This window comes from Rhinolophus ferrumequinum, chromosome 7 (assembly GCF_004115265.2).
Source record: "Rhinolophus ferrumequinum isolate MPI-CBG mRhiFer1 chromosome 7, mRhiFer1_v1.p, whole genome shotgun sequence".
Classification (NCBI taxonomy): domain Eukaryota; kingdom Metazoa; phylum Chordata; class Mammalia; order Chiroptera; family Rhinolophidae; genus Rhinolophus; species Rhinolophus ferrumequinum.
In genome coordinates, this window is record NC_046290.1 from 51,960,417 (window position 1) to 51,980,705 (window position 20,289).

Sequence of the window (20,289 nt, forward strand, 5' to 3'; positions counted from 1 at the left end):
CCTAGTTTGTGTCTTGACTTTTAATATTCTTGATGACCTTGGAAAAACAGAAGTTTTTTAATTTTGGTGGAAGTCAAATTTATCAATTTCTTCAAAATTTTATGGTTAGTGCTTTTTGTGTCCTAAGAAGTCTTTGCTTACTTCAAGGTCAAGGTCATGAAGTTTTCTTCTAGGAATTTTATAGGTACAACTTTTACTTTTAGCTTTGTTAAATGTTTTCATTTAATTTTGGGGCATAGTATAAGGGTAGGGGATGAAGTTTCTTTTTCTCCTTAGTATATAATATTAGCCTTTCTATACCTTTCGTTTTCTCATCTTTGAAGACTGCTGTGTAAAGACCTTTGAGTAGCTCCTTTTGTTTCTACTTGTGAAATGACAATGCTTTGTGTCTATTTAAAGGCATTTCAAACATCAGTAGTAGGTAAGGCGGTATTTTGGGGAGGGGCTGTGGTTTCTGAAATCATGCATTTGATTTTCCCCACCGTCATCATGTTTCCTCGGAGTGAAAAAGGCGCTTTTAGACACATACCTTGGTAGCTACTGAGAATATTCATTGTTGCTGACATGCTGTTTATTTGTGCCTGTCCTGCCCAATTGCTTTTACTCTAAAGCTCCCTCTGTCTCCTTTTTTCCTTTTCCTTTGAGCTCATGACTACTCTTATCGCTCATTCTTCAGTAGCAGTAATAATATTAATAATAATAACAATAGCTAACTATGTATTAGGCACTGTTCTAAGGGCTTTATATTTATTGACTGATTTAATCTTCACAAACACCCTGTGAGGAATCTACTGTTCTTCTAATACAGATTTTATAGATGAGGAAATTGAGGCAGAGAGATGTTACACCTAGGGTTATACAACTAGTAAGTGGCAGAACTGGGATTTGATGCAGACGTGCTGGCTCTGAAGCATATGCTCTTAACCCTGCGTTATATGGCCTCTTTAGAAAAACACACAAAGAACCAGCCATTCCCCTTCCTTCCCCTCTGCTTCTGGAATTCAAAAGGGATAATGTTATAGTATAGTTGACATTACTTTGGTTAATATTACATGAATTTTTCATTCCTTTATAATGCGTATTACAACTTATGTTTCTATCCCTGACAGTCAAGTTTCTGACAAAAAGCATGTGTGCTTAAAACAAAGTAGCTTTATTTCTAAAGGTATTATTTTACCAACCACAGCCCCAAGTGTCCAGAGCAAAGCACAGGCCCTCCTAGTTAATATGTGGTTGTTCTTCTGGGAAAGCATCTTAGAGGAGGGGAGTCTTGGCCCCCTTGTTAAATAAGAATGTGCACACAGGGCTGGGGTGTGTAATTGTAGATCGGTGGTGAAAAGACCCAGGACTCTGATGGGCTGAAACATTAAGAAAGCATGGAGGTTTTAAAATACTACTACAAGGAGATTCATCCTTAGAGAAGATTTCCAGGATCAAGGAAGAAGAACTGGAAGGTCATGACTATAGGCAGACATGAATGGCTTCTCTAGGCTTTCTGCTTCTATTCCCTCCCCCTTCACGTGTTCTTCTCCCTTTGGTTTCCCAAGTTTGAACATTTAGTGTTCCTGACCTCATTGCAGATAGAAGTACTTTCCTGTCTGGTGTACAAGATAGACATTTTTTGATAGCGCTTTACCTTAAAAGGCTAACAAGCATTGTAGAAGGAAATGTAAAACCAAAAGTTTAGGAAAAGCTAGAGAAAGGTTTAGAAAGACATGACGTCCCCTAGTACAGACTTCTTATATTAAGATAACACCTTCCATTTCTCTTAGTCTTTTGAGCAGCACAACTGCCATGTATGTTGGCCTTGATTACTTCCTGGGCCTTAGGCTTCTGGGCTTTACCTAGGCCCTGTGGAGTTCACACAGTGAGTGAGGAAACTCTCAGTCCTCCCTCTGACTTGCTAAGAGGCCTGTCCTGTGGGGGTAGGTCCTGGTGTGTTTCTTAACCTCAGCTCTTTTTAATGCTGCAGGGGCCCTGGCCCTAAATTTGCTTTTAATTTCTCATCCCCAGAGATAATTTGGTTAACATCTCTTCACCTCAGCTTGGTGGAGAGGGTCCCTTTGGTCTCCAGAAATCTGATGTATTCTGTCTCCCTGTTGGTTTGGTCTGAAGCAGATTCACCAGCTGTAATTAAAGGTTGGGTCTCCCTCACCTTGGTTCACTAATTGGCCACGTGGACTTCAGTAGAGGTTTCCATCTTCTAAGAAGCTACCTGTGTGATTATGTTCACTTTCTTCTCTGGACAACTAAAAGCTCCTTGGTAAAAACCCCACACTTTCTAGTGAGTTCTTATTGAATATTTTAAAACTGAAAATGAACGTATTGGTTCATGGAAGTGAAAAGCTCAAAGGTAGGCTAGAATAAGGCATAGGTGGATTTAGGGACTCTTCTTTGCCTCTTCCTTGGCTTTGTCTTTCTCTCGTGTTCCACAAGGTGGCAGGATGGCTCCAGCCACTTTGTCCACTGGACTCCTAACCTCCCAGGTTCAAGTACAAGAAAGTGGATGACTACAGTGTTTCCCCGAAAATAAGACCTAGCTGGACAAATCAGCTCTAATGCGTCTTTTGGAGCAAAAATTAATATAAGACCCGGTCTTATTTTACTAGACATATATATATATATACACTATATAGTACATATATAGTGTATATATATATATATACTATATATATTTTACTAATATAATATAATATAACATAATACAATGTAATAGCTGATCTTATTTTACTATAATTTAAGACCGGGTCTTATATAATATGATATGATATGATATGATATGATATAATGTAATACCGGGTCTTATATTAATTTTTACTCCAAAAGACGTAGTAGAGCTGATTGTCCGGCTAGGTCTTATTTTCGGGGAAACGGTATATATCACATTGTGTGTTCACCACCCAGAGTCGGTTCTCTTTTCATCAACATATATTTGATCCCCTGTACCCTCATCTACCACCTCCCTCCCCACTAAAGTACCTTTCTTTGTCTTGCTTAATGTTTTTGTCCTGAATTCTATCTTGCCTGATAATAAAATCTTGTCCCATGCTTTCTTTTTATGTATTTGCCTTTGCCTAGTATATTCATCTGGGCATTTTTTTTAATCCTCCTTTTATTTTTAACCTTTCAGAATTACCTTATTTTAATTTGTGTTCCTATTTGTAGCATTGAGGGTTTTTTCTTCTCTCTTTGTAATCCAATCTGAGTTTAATTTTCTTTTAATAGGCAAGTTTAGCAAATCTACATTTGTCAATATGGCAGTTATATTTGATATTAGCTTGTCCTTATCATTTTGTTTTATTTTCTATTTTTGTATCTTTGAAAGATTCTTTCACAATGTAGTCTGTTTTCCTTGCTGTTTTTATGGGGTTATTCTGACATTTTTGTTCTAGTGGTTGTCTTTTATTTATTTATTTATTTTTAAGGCCTCCACGCATGGAGGTCCCTACAGCGCAATGTCTGCAGAGCAGATGCTTATGCAGAGGTCTAGGTTAGCCAGAGAGGCCTCCAATGCTATGAGCTGTGTGTGTTATCCCTGTCGGACGGCTCCTCCCTGGCCACATGTCCTTAATCTAGACCACATAGTTAATAGTGGTTGTCTTTATAATTATAATTTCACATAAAGCCATTAGTCTTCTAATGGGGATAGTTCTCTACTATAAGCAGTGATAAAATTAATTTCATACTAAGTGTAAGATAGAGACATTGTAGCTATGTTACATAGTCTCTTTTATTCAATCTAGATCTCTATTGCATTCTGTCCTCAAAGGAGAGCATTAATCATTCAGCCAGGAAGCTTGGCACTCAATTAGTATTAATATTATCAGTAAGTATGCTGTCAGAAGAGGCCTTGTGAGTTTTCCTAGAGTAGATTGGCAAAAGCCTTCAATAAGGCTTTTTTTGTCTATAAAAATTACAGTTTCTAAAGTCAGCATAGATGATAAAATTGGTAAGCTGCCATTTGTTGGTCACAATTGAATGTTAGTTCAAAATCTTTGTAGGTGGTCTGTTATTCAACCAGAGAGTCACCAATTTTATGTCCAAATTGACAATGAAAGGTGTTATTGGGTCTGAAGTTGTCTTTTTTCTAGTGTGGGCTCCACACTTGTTGAGAGTTTTATCACCATTTAGTTTTACAAAAACAATATATTTGGCAATAGAGAGGCATGTCACATGTGAAAAGAATTTTTTAAAATTAAAAATCTTCTTTTAATACAGTCCAGTTTGGCATAACTCGTGTAATGACTGAAACTCACATCCTGAAGTGATTACTCCCATCCAGCACGGAAGGGGAGTAGCCACCATGGCCCAGGGACGAGCACTGCCTCTGTCCAGTGTCCCCTCCATTCAGGAGGCTTCAGCCCAGGGCCACAGACAGCCTCTGTAGAGGGTGGGAAACGGAAAGTGTTTGCATAATTTTTTTAGACCCAGGTCAGTTATTTGACGATAGCTGACTTCTTTAATATCTTTGATGAAAAATATTCTCTAATAGGGCAGCTGAAACCTAGACTATCATTGGAGAAGATTTATATTTCTGCTTTGTATCCTAGTTCTGTGATTGCTGCCAGTATTGTTCATGTAGACTAGTGTTTTCAGTCTGTAGTTTGCCTGTGAATTACCCTAAAAACCCTGTTAAAAATGAAAATACCTCCTGTCCCTTAAACTTCTTGCTGAGTTGAGTTGATCACATTTGGGGTGTGGAATCCATTCTTTTAATGTGTGTTGCACGTGATCCTGATGTAAGTATTCCACAGACTACAGTTTGAGGAATTCAAGATGGACATGCTGTGTTTAATGTATAGAAATTTACTAAAGTCTAGTTTGACAAAATTCTGGTTGGATATTGCTCATTATGTATACAGCATTTCAAATAGACTTTTGTTTCAAAGATACAATGATTTGAATTTACCATAACTTTTTTCAGTTTTTAAGAAATCTAGGAAGGCATAGATAGGAGATTTTAACCAGCCAGTTTGTGAGAAAAACATTTGCATGAGGATTTTTAGTATACAGATTGCAGAACAATGAATGTAACACTGTGTAATACTTCTATGAAAGCCTCAAGGATAACTGACAAGTTCATTTTATCAGATTTAATGGGTTTCTAAATCCTTATCTGCTTATCAAACAAAACTTTTAATTAGAACAGTAATTGAGTTACCAGCTGCTTCTTGTGTTCACTCTAGAAACTTGTATAAAAACACTGTGGAGCTCATGTAAGGTCATTCGTTGCTTTCTGAGTTGCTAAATAGTAACTTTGCTGTGGGCTTCTAAAAATCCAGGTATTAAGAGAGTCTACAGGAAGATAAAAATTGGTAAGTGATTTGCAGTAGTTAGTTTGATACTCCCTCTCTGGTGGATTAAGGTGGAAGAATCCTTCAGCACAACAGATGGGAGAAAATCCTCCCTCTTAGATTTCTTCCTGAATCAGCTTATGCCTGCCTAGTCTTGTAGTAGAACAGAAAAAGCCTTTTAGAGGTAGATATGCTGGCACAGATTTATAGGAAAAAACCTAAAACACTAAGAAATCAAGTTTATAACTTTATTTGAGCATCACAAAACATCATGACAAGGCTAATATATCCCAGAAATGCAGGGATCATTTAACAGAAAATATGAATAATATATTAAGAAATTAAGTGAGAGGAACTACATGATCATTTTAACACATGTAGAAAGGACATTAGGTAAGATTCAGTAATCCTTTATGCTAAATTTTTTTTTTCAAAAACTAGGAAGCTTACCAAACCTTACTTAGGCTCATAAGTCATTTATTCCAAAACCTACAGCAAACATTATACTTACCAGTTGAAACTTTAGAAGCATTCCCATTAGTGTCAGTAAAAAGACAAAGGATGCCTGTTAGATGTTCAACAGAGCTCTGAACGTCTTGGCCAGTAGTATAATGAGATAGGAAAAAGAAATGAAGAATAGAAATTGTAAGGGAGCGACAAAATTTTTTTATTTTTTTACAGATGATATAAATGCATATGTGGAAAATTCAAGAACATCAATTAATGTTCAGTACAGTTGCTACATACAAAAATTGATAGGTTCATGTACATCAATGATAACACTTTAATAAGTACAATAGAAGAAAAGATTCCCTTTGCAGTAGTATTAATCTTAATATATCTAAGTGTGAGCACAACCAATTATATAAAACATGGAGAAAATTACAGAATGTTATTGCTAGATACAAAAGACATGAATAGACAAATTATGCCATCTTTAATAATGGGATGTTATACATCTGTGATGTTTTCTTATTAGATAAAAATGTTCTAAGCAACATGAAAAAATGTTAATACCAAGTGATATCCAATAATAAAGAATGGTTGAATAAGTTATGGCTTTTACATACTATGAAATATTTTTTAGCTATTAAAAGGAATGACTTGTAGCTATATTACTTTATATGGAGGGATTTCCAAGAGTTATTGCTTAGTTATTGCTAGTACAAAGTGATAGCATTTTTATAAAACAATGACATTTATGAATATGTATGTGTACAGTATGCTTGTATATGATCATATAAACATGAAAAAAATAGATTCATTCTAGGCCGTTAAGATGGGTTGGGAGTGAGGTGATAAGGAGAGGAGAAGGAAGGGAGAATGGGGAGCTAACAAAACACACACAAAAAAGTACTATCCAACATGGATGATGTGTTTATGGGCTTACATAATTATATATGTACATACATATATTATTTTTTTTAAAGACTGTAGAACCACTTTAAATAGTGAGAGGTGACCTAAGGGGAATTTGCTATATTTGACTGGAGGCTGTGGTAGAAATAGAGTTAGCAAAAAGCCAACCAGTCATATAGATGCCACTTCAAAGAAAGAATTACTTGATGTATTCTGTTACTAGAGTATTTTAAAAAATAAAGCAATTAAATTACAATGATGCTTTTCTGTTTTTCTCCCTTTTGTATTTACTAAAGCAATGGACCCTAATTTCAATGAGTTCTTGATAACAATATATATAAAGTGCTCACAATGTGCAGGTGATAGTAAAACACCAGTAGTAAAAGTAATAATTATATTTTATGAAATGAGGCCTTTTGACAGGGAAACTTTAGCTCTTTCTCTCTTTTCCTTCTACTTGGGAGAGAATAAGGAATGAGGATTGATTGATTGATTGATTGATTGATTGATTGTCAGGCAAAAGGCCTAAATACAGACAGTTCAGGATTATGGATAATTATTGTTGAAATTTTCATTTTTTTCTTTCAGTGTTCGGGATGACAGAATTCGAGTAGAAAGGATGGATAACATGTATTTTGAATATAGCCATGCTTTCCAGGTGGTTACAGAATTTTATGCAAAAGATGTAGTTGACATCAAAGGTAAATATTTTGTACGTGTTAGCCATGTCCTCAAATTTACCTGAGTTGAAATTTCGATAAAGGTGCAAGATTTGGCTTTCAATTTAATGAAAACTAGTTACCAATAAGTAACTGAAAGAAGTAGAGGTAAGAGTTCAATGTTCTTGCGCTCTACAGGTCACCAGTGCAGCTTTTTCCTTTGTAGTTATGTAATTTGATGTTTTTGACATATTCATTGGAGTGTAAGGAGTTAGTTACTGACCAGCTTTCCTTCTTGTTTCTCTTACAATATGGCCCATTTTTTTCTTTGCAATTTTATAGACTGTGTGGATCCATCTGATGAAGGGTAGCATTTCAAAAGGTTGAGTGCCAGAATTTAAATACCAGAGTATTAGTTACACGTTCTGAACATGTTAGGTAACCCTTATTTGTCTAATTCATATTTCCTCAGCCAGGTAGCAGTGCTTGATTTGGTCCATACCCCTCGTTCCTTCCAGTCCAGCTAATGTTAAAGTCCATTTTTTATCCCTTATCACATGCTGCAGAGCTTTCTCTATTAGATCATAGACAGATCAGCCTCCCCAGCTCCCTCCCAGGCATCAATGTCTTGTTAGCATTTCTCTTCCCATCCCTTTTAATCTCATGGTGCCTTGGCCAAATTGAATTGAGCGTCTGAGAGTGTAACCCCCACTTATGACTCCAGGCTGAGATATCACCAAGGGATAATTGTCTTATATTCATCTAAAGACAAGACTAAGTCACAAGACCACCATAAGCCACTCTTGGCATCAAATTCACTTAGAAGGATATAGGACAGAAAACCCAGCTTGTTGGCAGGGCACGTGCTCTCTTATTGGGAGTAGTCCTCAGTGGTCTTTGTAGTAATTCACAGAGCCATCGGGGCTTAAGTTTCCTCTCTCCCCCAGTGAGGGCTCAGCTGCAAAAAAAAAAAAAAAAAAAAAACAACCTCTCATCCGGTGGATGCAGGGTCTGCCCTAGCTTAGAAGCTCCATGTCCTGCAGGAACCCATAACACTTGCTGGAATTTCTACAAAGGGCATGCCAAGTTCAACGAGTCAGTGTACTCTCAGGGAATGCCAAAATTCTAGAATCAGGTATTTATAATTTTCTCCTAGTCCAGGTGCAATTTACTGATTTTAGAGTATTTTTACCATATGCAGTGCTTCTTCAGAACACACTGGCACTTCGTCTTTATCAGGTTTCCTGTGGGACACAGAAAGTTATAAGATGAAATTCTCAGTAGAAGAGGAAAGGGTTTTGTTAACTCTTTATTTATACCTAGGTTTGATAAAAAAAACCACTATAGTTAAAATTAAAAGTTATTTTGTATTACTGATTTGTAGAGGATATTTTGTTAATTTTTAATTTCTAAAAGTAATAAATGCCTATTGCCAAAAATTCAAAATATAGTTGTATATAAAGAAAAAAGTTAAAGTCCCTCCTCTCAAATTCTTAGGATTTTTTAATATAAAATCCACATGTACACACATAAACATACATATATAATTGTGTCTATTTGTTTAATATAACTTGAATTTATTCTTTCAAATTAATTTTTATTGAATGCCTATTGTCTGAGGCATTAATTACACAAACAATACAGAATAAAACAGACAAAAATTCTTGCCCTTCTGGGGTTTACATTCCAATGGGGGGAGATGTACAATGCAATAATTTAGATAGTTTGTTTGAAGGTGATAAGTGCTGTGAAGAAATAAGGAAGGGAAGAGGGTGAACTTTTAAATGAGATGGTAAAGGAAAGCTTCACAGAGAAAAGAGCACCTGAACAAAGATTTGAGCAGATTGAAGGAGGTAAGTGGGAAAGCCGCATGTTCAAGTGAAAGAACAGTGTTGCAGGCCGAGACAGCAGGAAGCACAACTTAAGTGCCTGGTATGTTTAGGAATAGCAAATAGCCTAGGTGCTGGAACAAAGTTACCGAGGGGAAGAATATTAGGAGGTGAACTCAGAGTTAAAGTGGAGATGGAAGGCAAGTTGTGCAGGGTATTATAGACTTAAGGACTTGAACTTTTTCTCAGGGAGTTGGCGAATGTTGGAGGATTTTTAAGCAAAGTAATCTAATGATCTTATGTACAGTTTACAATTGATGCCTTTGGCTGTTCTGTTAAGAATACCCTATATGGCACAGGGATGAAGCAGGGAGACCATTTGGAAAGCTGTTACAGTATTCCTGCTGAGAGATGAGAATGATCATACGACTTTTCCCCCCCTCTATCAGCAATATATCATGGATAGTTTTTCATATCAGTGCAGATAGCTGTAAGTCATTTCTGTTAGTAGGTGTATAGTAATCTGGACTTATCAAAATTTATTTAACTGTTACCCTGTTGATGTTCAGTTAGCTTGTCTCTAGTTTTTTACTATTAACAAAAGATTTTTGTACTCCCTTATATACACATCTTTGACAACATTTTGGAGTATTTCTAGGTCAAAATAGATGCACATTTTACATTTTGAAAACTTTCTCTATTGCTTTCCAAAAAAAGGTTTATTCCACTGTCAGAAAATGCCCTTTTTCTCATGCTCCAGGTGTTTGTAATCTGCATTTTCCCAAAGGGCAGTTTCAGGAGATACCATCTAAATTATTATTTCAATAACCATAAACTACATTTTATTTAACTTAAATTTTGTTTTTAATAATGGTGAAAAATAATCCTAATGAAGGTACATATTCTGATTTTTAGGTTCTCAAAGTTTTTCTGGCATCATTAACTTGGAGAAGCCTGTGATCTGCTCTTTGGCTGCCTTAATAAGATATCTGAAAGAATTTAACTTGGAAAAGGTGCTTTCCAAACCCAAGTAAGTAATTTCTCAAAAATAAAAAAAAAGGGTGATGTTATATTAAAAACATTTCTTAAATTGAATTTGCTAAGTACTGTACTCAGAGATGTTTACCTGCTATTGATAGGATACTCTGTTCAGGGGGAAGGATGAATTGTGTGGTGGTGTTGCTGAAGAATATTAAAAATATTAATTAGTGTAAAAATATTGGTCGAATTCTTAAGAATTCTGTCAATTTGTATTCATGATAGCTATTTAATGTTTTGTAGCATTGACTACAAACTGTGCTTTATTCTAAAGCACAGTTAATTGCCAAGTAGTAATAAGAATGGAATTAAGATGTATTAAAAAGCTTTTATGAAACCTCACTTCCTTTTTTATTCTTGGTTTCAGTTCTTATTTCATAGGCCGTAAAGTAGGAGGCAAAGAGGACAGCTATTTTTTAAAAGAGTGATTAACTTTGTAGAGTTCAGAGATTTAAAAGCTGGCAAGTGATATTCTAGGAAAATACTAGTTTAAAAACCAGTGGAATTAAAAAAGGCAGTGGGATAATGTTCTTGCCTTCCTATATTCAACCTTCACCAGCCCTTTGTCTTTGGCTCTGTGAAGAATTACCCTCCATAATTTTGATCCTGGATAAGTAAGCTACTTCCTGTTCTGCTGAGGTAGGTGGACAGATAGGAGCTATCTTAGTAAAATGGCCGAATAAGAATTGAGAAAGAAAGAGGTGGTGCTGGTTTGCGATTGTTGGAGAGAGTGGAAGAAAGGCAGGTTCACTTGGGAATTTTTCTATAATGTGTTTTTTGGTGTGTATTCTCTTGTTATTTAGCATAGAACAGAATATAATTTCTTTGGAAGGAGTTTTGTCCTATTTAAAAATAATCTAAATGTCCATCAACAGGAGAGTGGGTTCATTGTGTTATGTTCATGCAATATAATGTTATGCAGCAATGAAAATGAATGGACTCTAGAGTTATACATATCAATATTAGAAAATTTCCATTAGCATTACATTGAGCCCAAAAACAAATTGCTGAAGGACACAGATTACAAACTGTTATACGAAGTTAGAAACATGTGAAACAGTAGGGTGTATTGCTTAAGAATACATACATATATAGAGAAGGTATAAAACATGCATGGAAATGATGAACAACAGTTCAGAAGAGTGGTTTCTTTTAGTGGGGATGGAGAGGGAAAAACTAAAAGTCGGTGGGGGAAATGGCACAGGGAAGTTCTGCTTGATGTTTATTTTTTAACCTGGGTGCCATATTCATCTCTATATATTTTAGTATGTCTGAAGCGTTTTATTAAAAAGTAGCAGCCTGGCATTGTACCTCATTGGATTCCACTGTAAGCTCCAGTAATAGGAAACTTATTGCAAAGGTCATTCTACATGGTTGATTGTGTTGGATACCCATAAAGCAAGGATGAAAAGTTACCTATCATTTGACTTGTTCATGCTAGGGAGACTCTAACTGAGGTTGAACTAGTGACTAGCTTGTCCATTAAGATTCGTTTCTGTCCATACATCACCAATCAATGAAGTGCTAATATTAGAATAAGGAAATTGACTTTTTCTAAAATCAGGCTCTCATGTTTAGAAGTAGATGAATTTGGGTCTGTTAACATTATTGTGTCCTCCTCATATTAAATTCAAAGTGAAAATAATGCTAAACAGTAAAACATAAAATGTTTATTTGTACTGAAATTAAAATATCTTATTTTAAAGTTACCTGACTTGATAAATTGAGTGAAGCTGAACTTATATTTGGTGGCATTGTTGGAGAGTGGTCAGGGAACTGGATCTGCTCGTGCCTTAGTACGTATCTGACCTGCCTGTTGGGTAATCCCCTCCTCTCATTTCCATAGAGCCAGACACAAAAGGTATAAAGAGGTCCAAAATCTTAGGCCCTTACATTGTATGTCACCCAGCATGTGCCCAGCACCTAGTAGGCAGTCAGTAAATACAGGATAAATAAGAAAGAAGGAAGGAATTCATCCTGTGAGCATGGATTTGATTGGAAAATCCCAAAATGTCCTTGGGAGCCAAGAAAAATAAAAACTGTGATCAAACAGGTACTGTTGTTTTGCTTAGAAATGAAATGTGATTGATGATGTTGTATGGGTGGCATGTGATTTGACTCTGTTCTAATTCCTAAAGAGTAATTCCACAGTTCTTATATCTTGGAAAAAGAATGTAGTCTCTCAAAGTGATTACTTTGGAAAACATGAATGCTCTCCTTCTCTATTTAAAATTCAGTTGTATTACTTTGAAAATTTAGCAGCATAAGGTATGATTGTACTTCAAGAGCTATGCTATTGGGGGAAATTTAGTTGTTGTGTTTTGCAAATTGTTTCACAAAAGTTGCTGCATATTTCATAAAAATCTTGATATACTTTTATTTAAAGGTCTTTGTGCCTTTACAATAGAATTTTAGGTTGTTAGAAGAAAATATACCATTTCAGGAATTTCTCTTAAGGATGGATTAAGTCAGGTTTTAGTAGGGCAAATTTTGCTTATAATAAATCTTAACTGTGAGTATGACTATATACTAAGTCCTATGTATTCTAGTGAATCATTGAATCTGGCAGTGGTCTTAGGGACCCGTTATAAACCTTTTTATTTTCCTTTCTAGTGTCCTTCTTGGAACATTTATGAATGCAAAGGTATTCATTTTGTTTAATTGCAAATCACGTAGAAGGGAATCTACAATAAAACTAGACTTTTGTAATAATGAAGTTTATAATAATTAAAATTTATAATAATATTATAAAATTAAATATATGATAAATAAAATAACCACCAAAAGATTAGAAAAATGGTAAATGTATGCCCTCTGAAAACTATACATAGAGAACTATTTTTCACCATCGAGTTCATATGTAACAAGGTACATTTTTTGCCTTTCTTTCCGTTTTCAAATATTACTTAAATAGAATCTTTGTAAGGGGTTGATTTTTCAGATAAGGTCTATACATTTACTGCCTTTATCTAAATCAGAAAGATTGATTTTTTTTAAAGTAGTATAGGAATGATATAGCATCTTACATTTCTCTGGCAAGTTATTAGTAAGTATATTTCCTCCCATTATGAAACTTGAGGGAAAAAAGCATCCTTTGAATTTTTGTTGTCTAAGATACTAACGAAATATTTTCCCATGTTACTTATTATATTTCTATCCAGGTTCACACAGCATTAATTCTCGCCAGGCATTGTTTATGAGGTTCATTTGAAAACACATAAAATTGAACTTCTTCCAAAAGAATAAATAATTCAGAATTGTTTATTTCAGATCAGTGATCATATACCACTGAATTCCTAAGGATGCTGGCAGATACAACCCTTAGCTCAAAAATGTATGTAATTCCTGGAAATAGGCACTGACAGAAGGAAATTTGGACATGTGAAAGAACAGTGTTGCAGGCAGAGACAGCAGGAAGTACGACTTAAGTGCCTGGTATATTTAGGAATAGCAAATAGCCTAGGTGCTGGAACAAAGTTACCGAGGGGAAGAATATTAGGAGGTGAACTCAGAGTTAAAGTGGAGATGGAAGGCAAGTTGTGCAGGGTATTATAGACTTAAGGACTTGAACTTTTTCTCAGGGAGTTGGCGAATGTTGGAGGATTTTTAAGCAAAGTAATCTAATGATCTTATGTACAGTTTACAATTGATGCCTTTGGCTGTTCTGTTAAGAATACCCTATATGGCACAGGGATGAAGCAGGGAGACCATTTGGAAAGCTGTTACAGTATTCCTGCTGAGAGATGAGAATGATCATACGACTTTTCCCCCCCTCTATCAGCAATATATCATGGATAGTTTTTCATATCAGTGCAGATAGCTGTAAGTCATTTCTGTTAGTAGGTGTATAGTAATCTGGACTTATCAAAATTTATTTAACTGTTACCCTGTTGATGTTCAGTTAGGTTGTCTCTAGTTTTTTACTATTACAAAAGATTTTTCTACTCCCTTATATACACATCAGAGTACATTATCAACCAAACGTTTGGGAAACCCAAAAGCAAAGTTAGTTCTTATCATTGCTTGATGATCATTGTTCCATAGGAATCAGTCTAATCGTGCTCAGTGGTTGCTCTCTTTTACTGAAAACAATGCAGATGTCAGTTTAAAAGAAATTCTTTGTTTCTCTACTTCAAAGTTTAGATGGCTTGTTCAGTAAGGGCAAAAACCAAAAATAAAACAAACAAAAAACCGTATGCACATCATTAATACTAAATAAGAAAAGAGCCGATACGGGCATATCTCGGAGATATTGTGAGTTCGATTCCAGACCACAAAAATAAAATGAGTATCATAATAAAGCGAGTCATAATCTTTGTGCTGGTGGAGGGTCTTGCCATCAATTTGTTACGGAAAAAAAAGCAACATCTGAAGTGCAACAAAATGAGGTATGCCTATACTTGTTCTCACTAAAAGTCTGGTGTTGGAGCTAACTTAAGTCAGTTTGTTTGCTCAGAGTTACTGGGTTCTTTTTGATATTGTAGCTATTGGGAGCCTCCAGTAATTATATGTAACTGAGGACTCTGCGCTTCTCCAGCTCTCTTTACCAGGTTGTGTGTTAGCACAGACAAAATTCTGCCACACGTGTTGATACTTTAGCAAGCAGGCACTACAGCGTTATGTAAACTTTTCTGTAAGCTCCGTGAAATTCTAATTTTCGGTCTTCTTGATGTTCTGATAGTGCCTTGCTTTACAGATTTCCTCGAGGCATAGTGGGAGCAGGATTTCACTTTTGGTTGGAGTTAGGTGACAAAACCCTCAGATAACTGGTGGAACAGGGGATGCTTTCGGAATCCTAAACTTAAGACACGGTTCTTCAGGATGTGGACTGTTGGGTTTACAAGCACTTTTGAGGGTGAAGGCAACTGAGCAGTATTTCTGGACAGTCTACACATTTTAATGCTACTCATTTGTCTTACACCTCGGGTTTACATGGGAGATAAAGGCAGCTCTGAGGTGTTTTTAGGAAAGGCAGTTGGATTATGGGTTCTTGATTAGTCTTTCATGCCAAGGAAGCATCCTTCTAGAGTCTGTGTCTGATTATGGTACTCAAGTGTTAATTGTGTAGGTTAAACCCAACTAACAGGGGTAGAAGTAGATGATGTAATATCTAAATACTCAGGACCTGGTTAGATACCAACTCTGAGTCTAGGCTATTAGCTCTTCCAGCTTGGGTTTTTGGCCATGAAGTTGTACGAACACCTGTCAACTTCACGGTCAATCAGTGCATGATTATTTCTTCCTGAAGATAATGGTTTTTTCTTTTTCTTTGTATTAGTTTCAGGTGTACGAAAACAATGTAATAGACGTTTATCATTTATACCCCTCTCAACGTGATAACCCCCCTCCCCCAATCTACTACCCCTCTGACATCACATATAGTTGACATTCATTATTATTCAGCTTCAGCTTCAGGTGTACAGCGCAGTGATCAGGCATCTACACCATCCCTGAAGCGGTCTCCCTAATAAGACAAGTGCCCATCGGAGACCCTACAAAATCTTCTGAAGATAATGTTTTATTACTGTCCCTGGGTGTTTCACAGATATTTCTGAACTTTATGACTCAAAGGAAAACAAACAAGCCCAAACTGGCTTCCCTATGGGAAGATGGCAGACGTCTGTTGAGCATCTACTTTCTGCTAGACTCTGCAGGTGCTACCAAAGGTATAAGACATTAGTAACCCTTGCCTCCAAGGAGCTAAGATCTATTAAATAAGGTAGCCAAAGAGCATAAATTGCTGTAATGCAAGGCAAATTAAGTTAACTGCTATAAGAAGGAGAAAAAGGGCTACATACACTTGCTATCAATCAGTGTTGGAGCTGCTTCCCTCTGAAAATCATTAACAAGTTATCCTTTGGAAGCTAGGGCAAACCTGTGGCAGACAAATTACACTACCAAAGGACACTGTTCAGTTACTAGGCAACGTTCCTAATGTGCTGTAAGTTATTTCTTTTTTAGGGCCCTCGAGCTTTAGTTGGAGTCATCTAGAAGTGGAAGCATCTCTCAATGAGCACGGGCTCTGATTTTAGGCTCTAGGTTTCTGGATGAGGCCTTGTTTCCCCAACTGGCTTGGGAAGCTGGATTTTATCGAAATCTTATTACAGCTGTGATAAGTGTGGTCAGGCTTATAAGGTAAACTTTCATGCTTTCCCTCCAAATAGTGTAGTGACTTGCCATTCATTATTTTTCTTGCCGTTAGGCCATCAAGTCTATAGGTGCTATTGATAGAAAAAACAAAGGATTGACTTGTAAAGGAAATTGAATTCCTGTATTAGTAATGCATTGATTAATATACTTTTTAACATGAAAGACTAATAAGGACAAAATTGGAGTTGTGCATACATTTATTAATCACATTGCAACTCAATACTCAAGTCTATGAAATTCATTGAACTTTTAAACTAGTTTGGGATAGCTACAGAGACATAAGCAGCATGTGCATTCTTTGAGCTTAAGGAAATAATTTCTGGTACTTTTTCAGTTTTATACTCGACTAAAACACTAGCCACATTAATATGTGTTGTTAATTATAGAGTAAATAACATTTGTTGCATATATCAGAATGTTGATTAAAAGCTGTTAAAGGGTTTCTCAAAAATGATCTCATGCTAAAGAATAAAGAGGACAATTTTAAAGTATCTTGACATATTTTTCTAGCTAATTGCATAGTTTTTTCTGAAGATGATGCCACGTGCTCTGCCAATGATAAAAGACTGTTTGGTTCTATTCCTGGAAATGTAAAAATAACAACAACAACAACAAAAACTGTTGGCACCACTTAACTTTCTGTTCTTGTTTTTGGTTTGAGAGCGGCTGTCCTTATTTTGCCATCACTGTTTAACGTCATCAGCATCAATGGAAGACAATATCCCAGTGAATATTCTTTTCACTTCTTTTGGTTTGATTCCCTACCAAAGAGCTAACTTTTTTCATAATGTTACTGAAATATTTCTAGTGCCTAAATAAGTTTTTAAAATTTCTTTGTGCACTTACATCATGCCTCATATTTTATTCTTTTATAGGAATTTTAAACAGTTCTCAGGTGCAATGGAATTTATGACGATTAGTGGAACAACATTAAGGAATCTTGAAATCCTACAGAATCAGGTCAGGTAAACGTAACGGACAGATGATTCAAAATGGTTTTGAAAAAAAAAAAAATTGGAATAAGGTACCAGTCTGTTCTTAGAAGTGTAGATGAAAATAATATTGTCATTAACTGACCACTCTATCTGTCATCTATTTATTAGTTGATAACTGCAGCGCTCGCTTTTTGGAGCATCAAACACAGTACAAAATACTTCTGTGAGGTTACTTTGGGAGCTTTCGAGCTGTTCTTTTTAATGATTGAAGTGAAATGCTCTTACTGATCATTCTGTATCACATATTCCTTTGGAAGGGCAGCATCTTTGAAAATTAATATCAAGTGGGTTTTTTTGCCTGCTTGAGTATACTCTTTCTACGTACCTTTGATTGTTCTTGAAATGTCTGCAGTCTTATTTCATTATGCAGCATGTAAAACAAGTTACTGTGATACTCAGTTAGATAGTAATATATGTAATATTTCGGTTCACAAATTTTCATCATTGTTTACTTGCCCTTTATTGATGAATTAGGAAAATAATGGAGACATTAACATTATTGCTTTCATTTATTAAACCGTCACTTGGAAATGTGAGATATTATATTGTAAAACTAATGTTATCATTACATAAAACCATAGAAATAAAAAGCAGTACCTAGTCATTTGAGGAAGTAGTGTAGAAGCTGAACGAACTATCTGCGTCAAACAGTTTAAAGCTCTTCGGGAATATTTACTACTGTTACGAATGATAGTAAATGCTGAATTTATTCTCCTGACTCCTGGATTTGTATATTACTAACCAGTTTCTCTCATTTAGTTTTTCCCTCTTCTAAGCTATCTTTGTATACTAGAGTCAGCCTTACTTGCATTCAATAGCATTTTTATCTTCTCATTCCATTATCCAGAAGTTGAGAATCTTTCCCACAAGTCTTTCTCATCAACTCTATATGTCCCCATGATAGGAAGCTAATAGGAATAAAAGTACATTTCTTGGATGAAGACGATGTCAGTCAGCCTGCAAACACAGCTTTCCTTATTTGGCCACATCCTTCCTGTTCAAGTCATACTACTGTGGAGTCTCCGAAATCAGACTCCTAAGGCAAAAATCATCTGTCAGCAAAATGCCCTTTCAGAATCCTTTCGTTATCAAGATGTGGGCTCTTGTAGAAACAGAAGCTGAGAATTAACGTCTTCTGCTTGTCTTTGCACTTGAGCTTTGGCCTCCTTTACCGATGGGCAATGGCAAGTGGTAATGAGGAGGGGCTGGGTGTCAGGCAGCACAGAGTTACAACAGGACAGGTGTCTCCCCCCCGCCCCCTCTCTTGTCTGAGCCTGCTTCTCCAGTGAGGCCAGGTAATTGGAACACGATGCCCCTCCACTGACCTCTTCCTGGGACCCTTTAACACAGGCAGGCCATTTGGGCTCTTGTTGCAGAAGGGGTGGTGCTGCCTGTCTGGCTCATCCTCAGGGAGCCTCCGTGACACTGGAGCTTCCATGTGTGCTCTGCTTTAAACTCCTCAGGCCTGGGGAGCGTATGTCTTACCTTTTATCGTTGATTTCGGCCAGATGGCATTGTGTGCCAATTATGAGTCTTTTCTCCCAAACTTGGCTGTAAGTGCCCTAAAGGAGGGACCATGTCTTAATATACCTTCGCCAGTCATACAGCTGGGCACATGGAGAGGTATTCTCTAAATACCTGCTTGATGATTTGAAGGAAAAGAAATAGTTTAAAAAAACGCCAAAAGTCAGGTGAAAATTTCAATTTTATGTTCCAAATAAGATTTAAACCTATTAATAGACTTTTTGTATGATAATGAAACTTTGGTTAAAATGAGCTGTCACCTCCAGTTAATGGCTAACTTTCAAATAGCAAAGCATAGATAAATAAACTTTTACTAAGGATCTACTAAAACAGACTAAAATAAAACGCTTCCAGGGTAAATTCCCAGAGTACAGTGCAAGTTCACTTTTATCTCCAGTACTTTCTAATCGTTCAGTGTTGTCATGAGAGCATCAGTTTTTAGAACAATAATTCTGAGGCAGTGGAGGATACTGAATTGCCAAAGGAAAATTAAATTATCTTCACTGTACTTCCCAAGATAGACAAATATATAATTATATTTTTAAGATGCTTAGGACAAATACATGTTTCAAAAGTGATTTCTGAATAATTTTTTCTTAGTTAACTAAAAATGACACAGACTATCCCTTTTTTGCACAAAATATCAATATATATTGTGTATATATGTGTGTGTTTGTGTGTTGTATATATTTTATATAACATACTCATTCATCAAACGTTAAATGAACACTTGTTATGAGCCATACTTTATGTGAGGTGTGTAACATTTAAAATTGGGATATATACAATAACTACAGCACATAAACAACTAGTGATTTTGGTACAAATACAATTGTCTAGTTAATAAAACTTGTTTTCTGGTCTTTCTTAGACTGATATGAAAACCAAAGGAAGTTTATTTTGGGTTTTAAACCATACTAAAACTTCATTTGGGAGACGGAAGTTAAAGAAGTGGGTGACCCAGCCACTCCTTAAATTAAGGTAAAAGGAATTTTTGTGTGTGTGTGTATCTATTCTGAAATTATATAATGTTGTAAAATTAAAGGTTGCCCTCCTTAAAACCAAGGTTACCATGACTTACAAGAACACAGTTTTAAATTGGGGAAGATTATATTTTGTATCTGGTAATAGATTGTTTAATATTGTGAGCTATCTTGAGGCTTTTCCTTGTCCCCACTAATGAGCCAGCTTGCAGGTTTGAAGACAAGGGGTGTGTCCAAGGAAAGTGAGTGATCCAGGTCATCTGCGTCAACAGCAGTATGAGGAGGTAGGGAGGGAGGAGGCTGGAGAGATGGGTGCTGTCTTTTGTAGAGGGCTCTACAGGCGAGGCAGAGGAGTTGGTAGCCAGAGAAGTTAACCCAGTGATTCTGAGCGTGGGAGTGATGGAGTCTGAGGTGGTCTCGTGTGTAAGAGGGGACAGCACGGTGGTGGTAGGGGCAAG

General features: G+C 36.2%; 1 protein-coding gene across 2 annotated transcripts in view; it reads left to right on the forward strand.

Moving 5' to 3' along the window:
- The window catches only part of MSH3 (mutS homolog 3), a 141,119-nt gene that overhangs the window by 31,384 nt on the left and 89,446 nt on the right, over positions 1-20,289 (forward strand). For both annotated transcript variants that reach the window (XM_033110824.1, XM_033110825.1), the window contains exons 9-12: positions 7,242-7,354; positions 10,057-10,171; positions 17,205-17,289; positions 19,720-19,829. In XM_033110824.1, the coding sequence (XP_032966715.1) occupies positions 7,242-7,354; positions 10,057-10,171; positions 17,205-17,289; positions 19,720-19,829 (423 nt within the window). The remainder of the gene's footprint in view (positions 1-7,241; positions 7,355-10,056; positions 10,172-17,204; positions 17,290-19,719; positions 19,830-20,289) is intronic.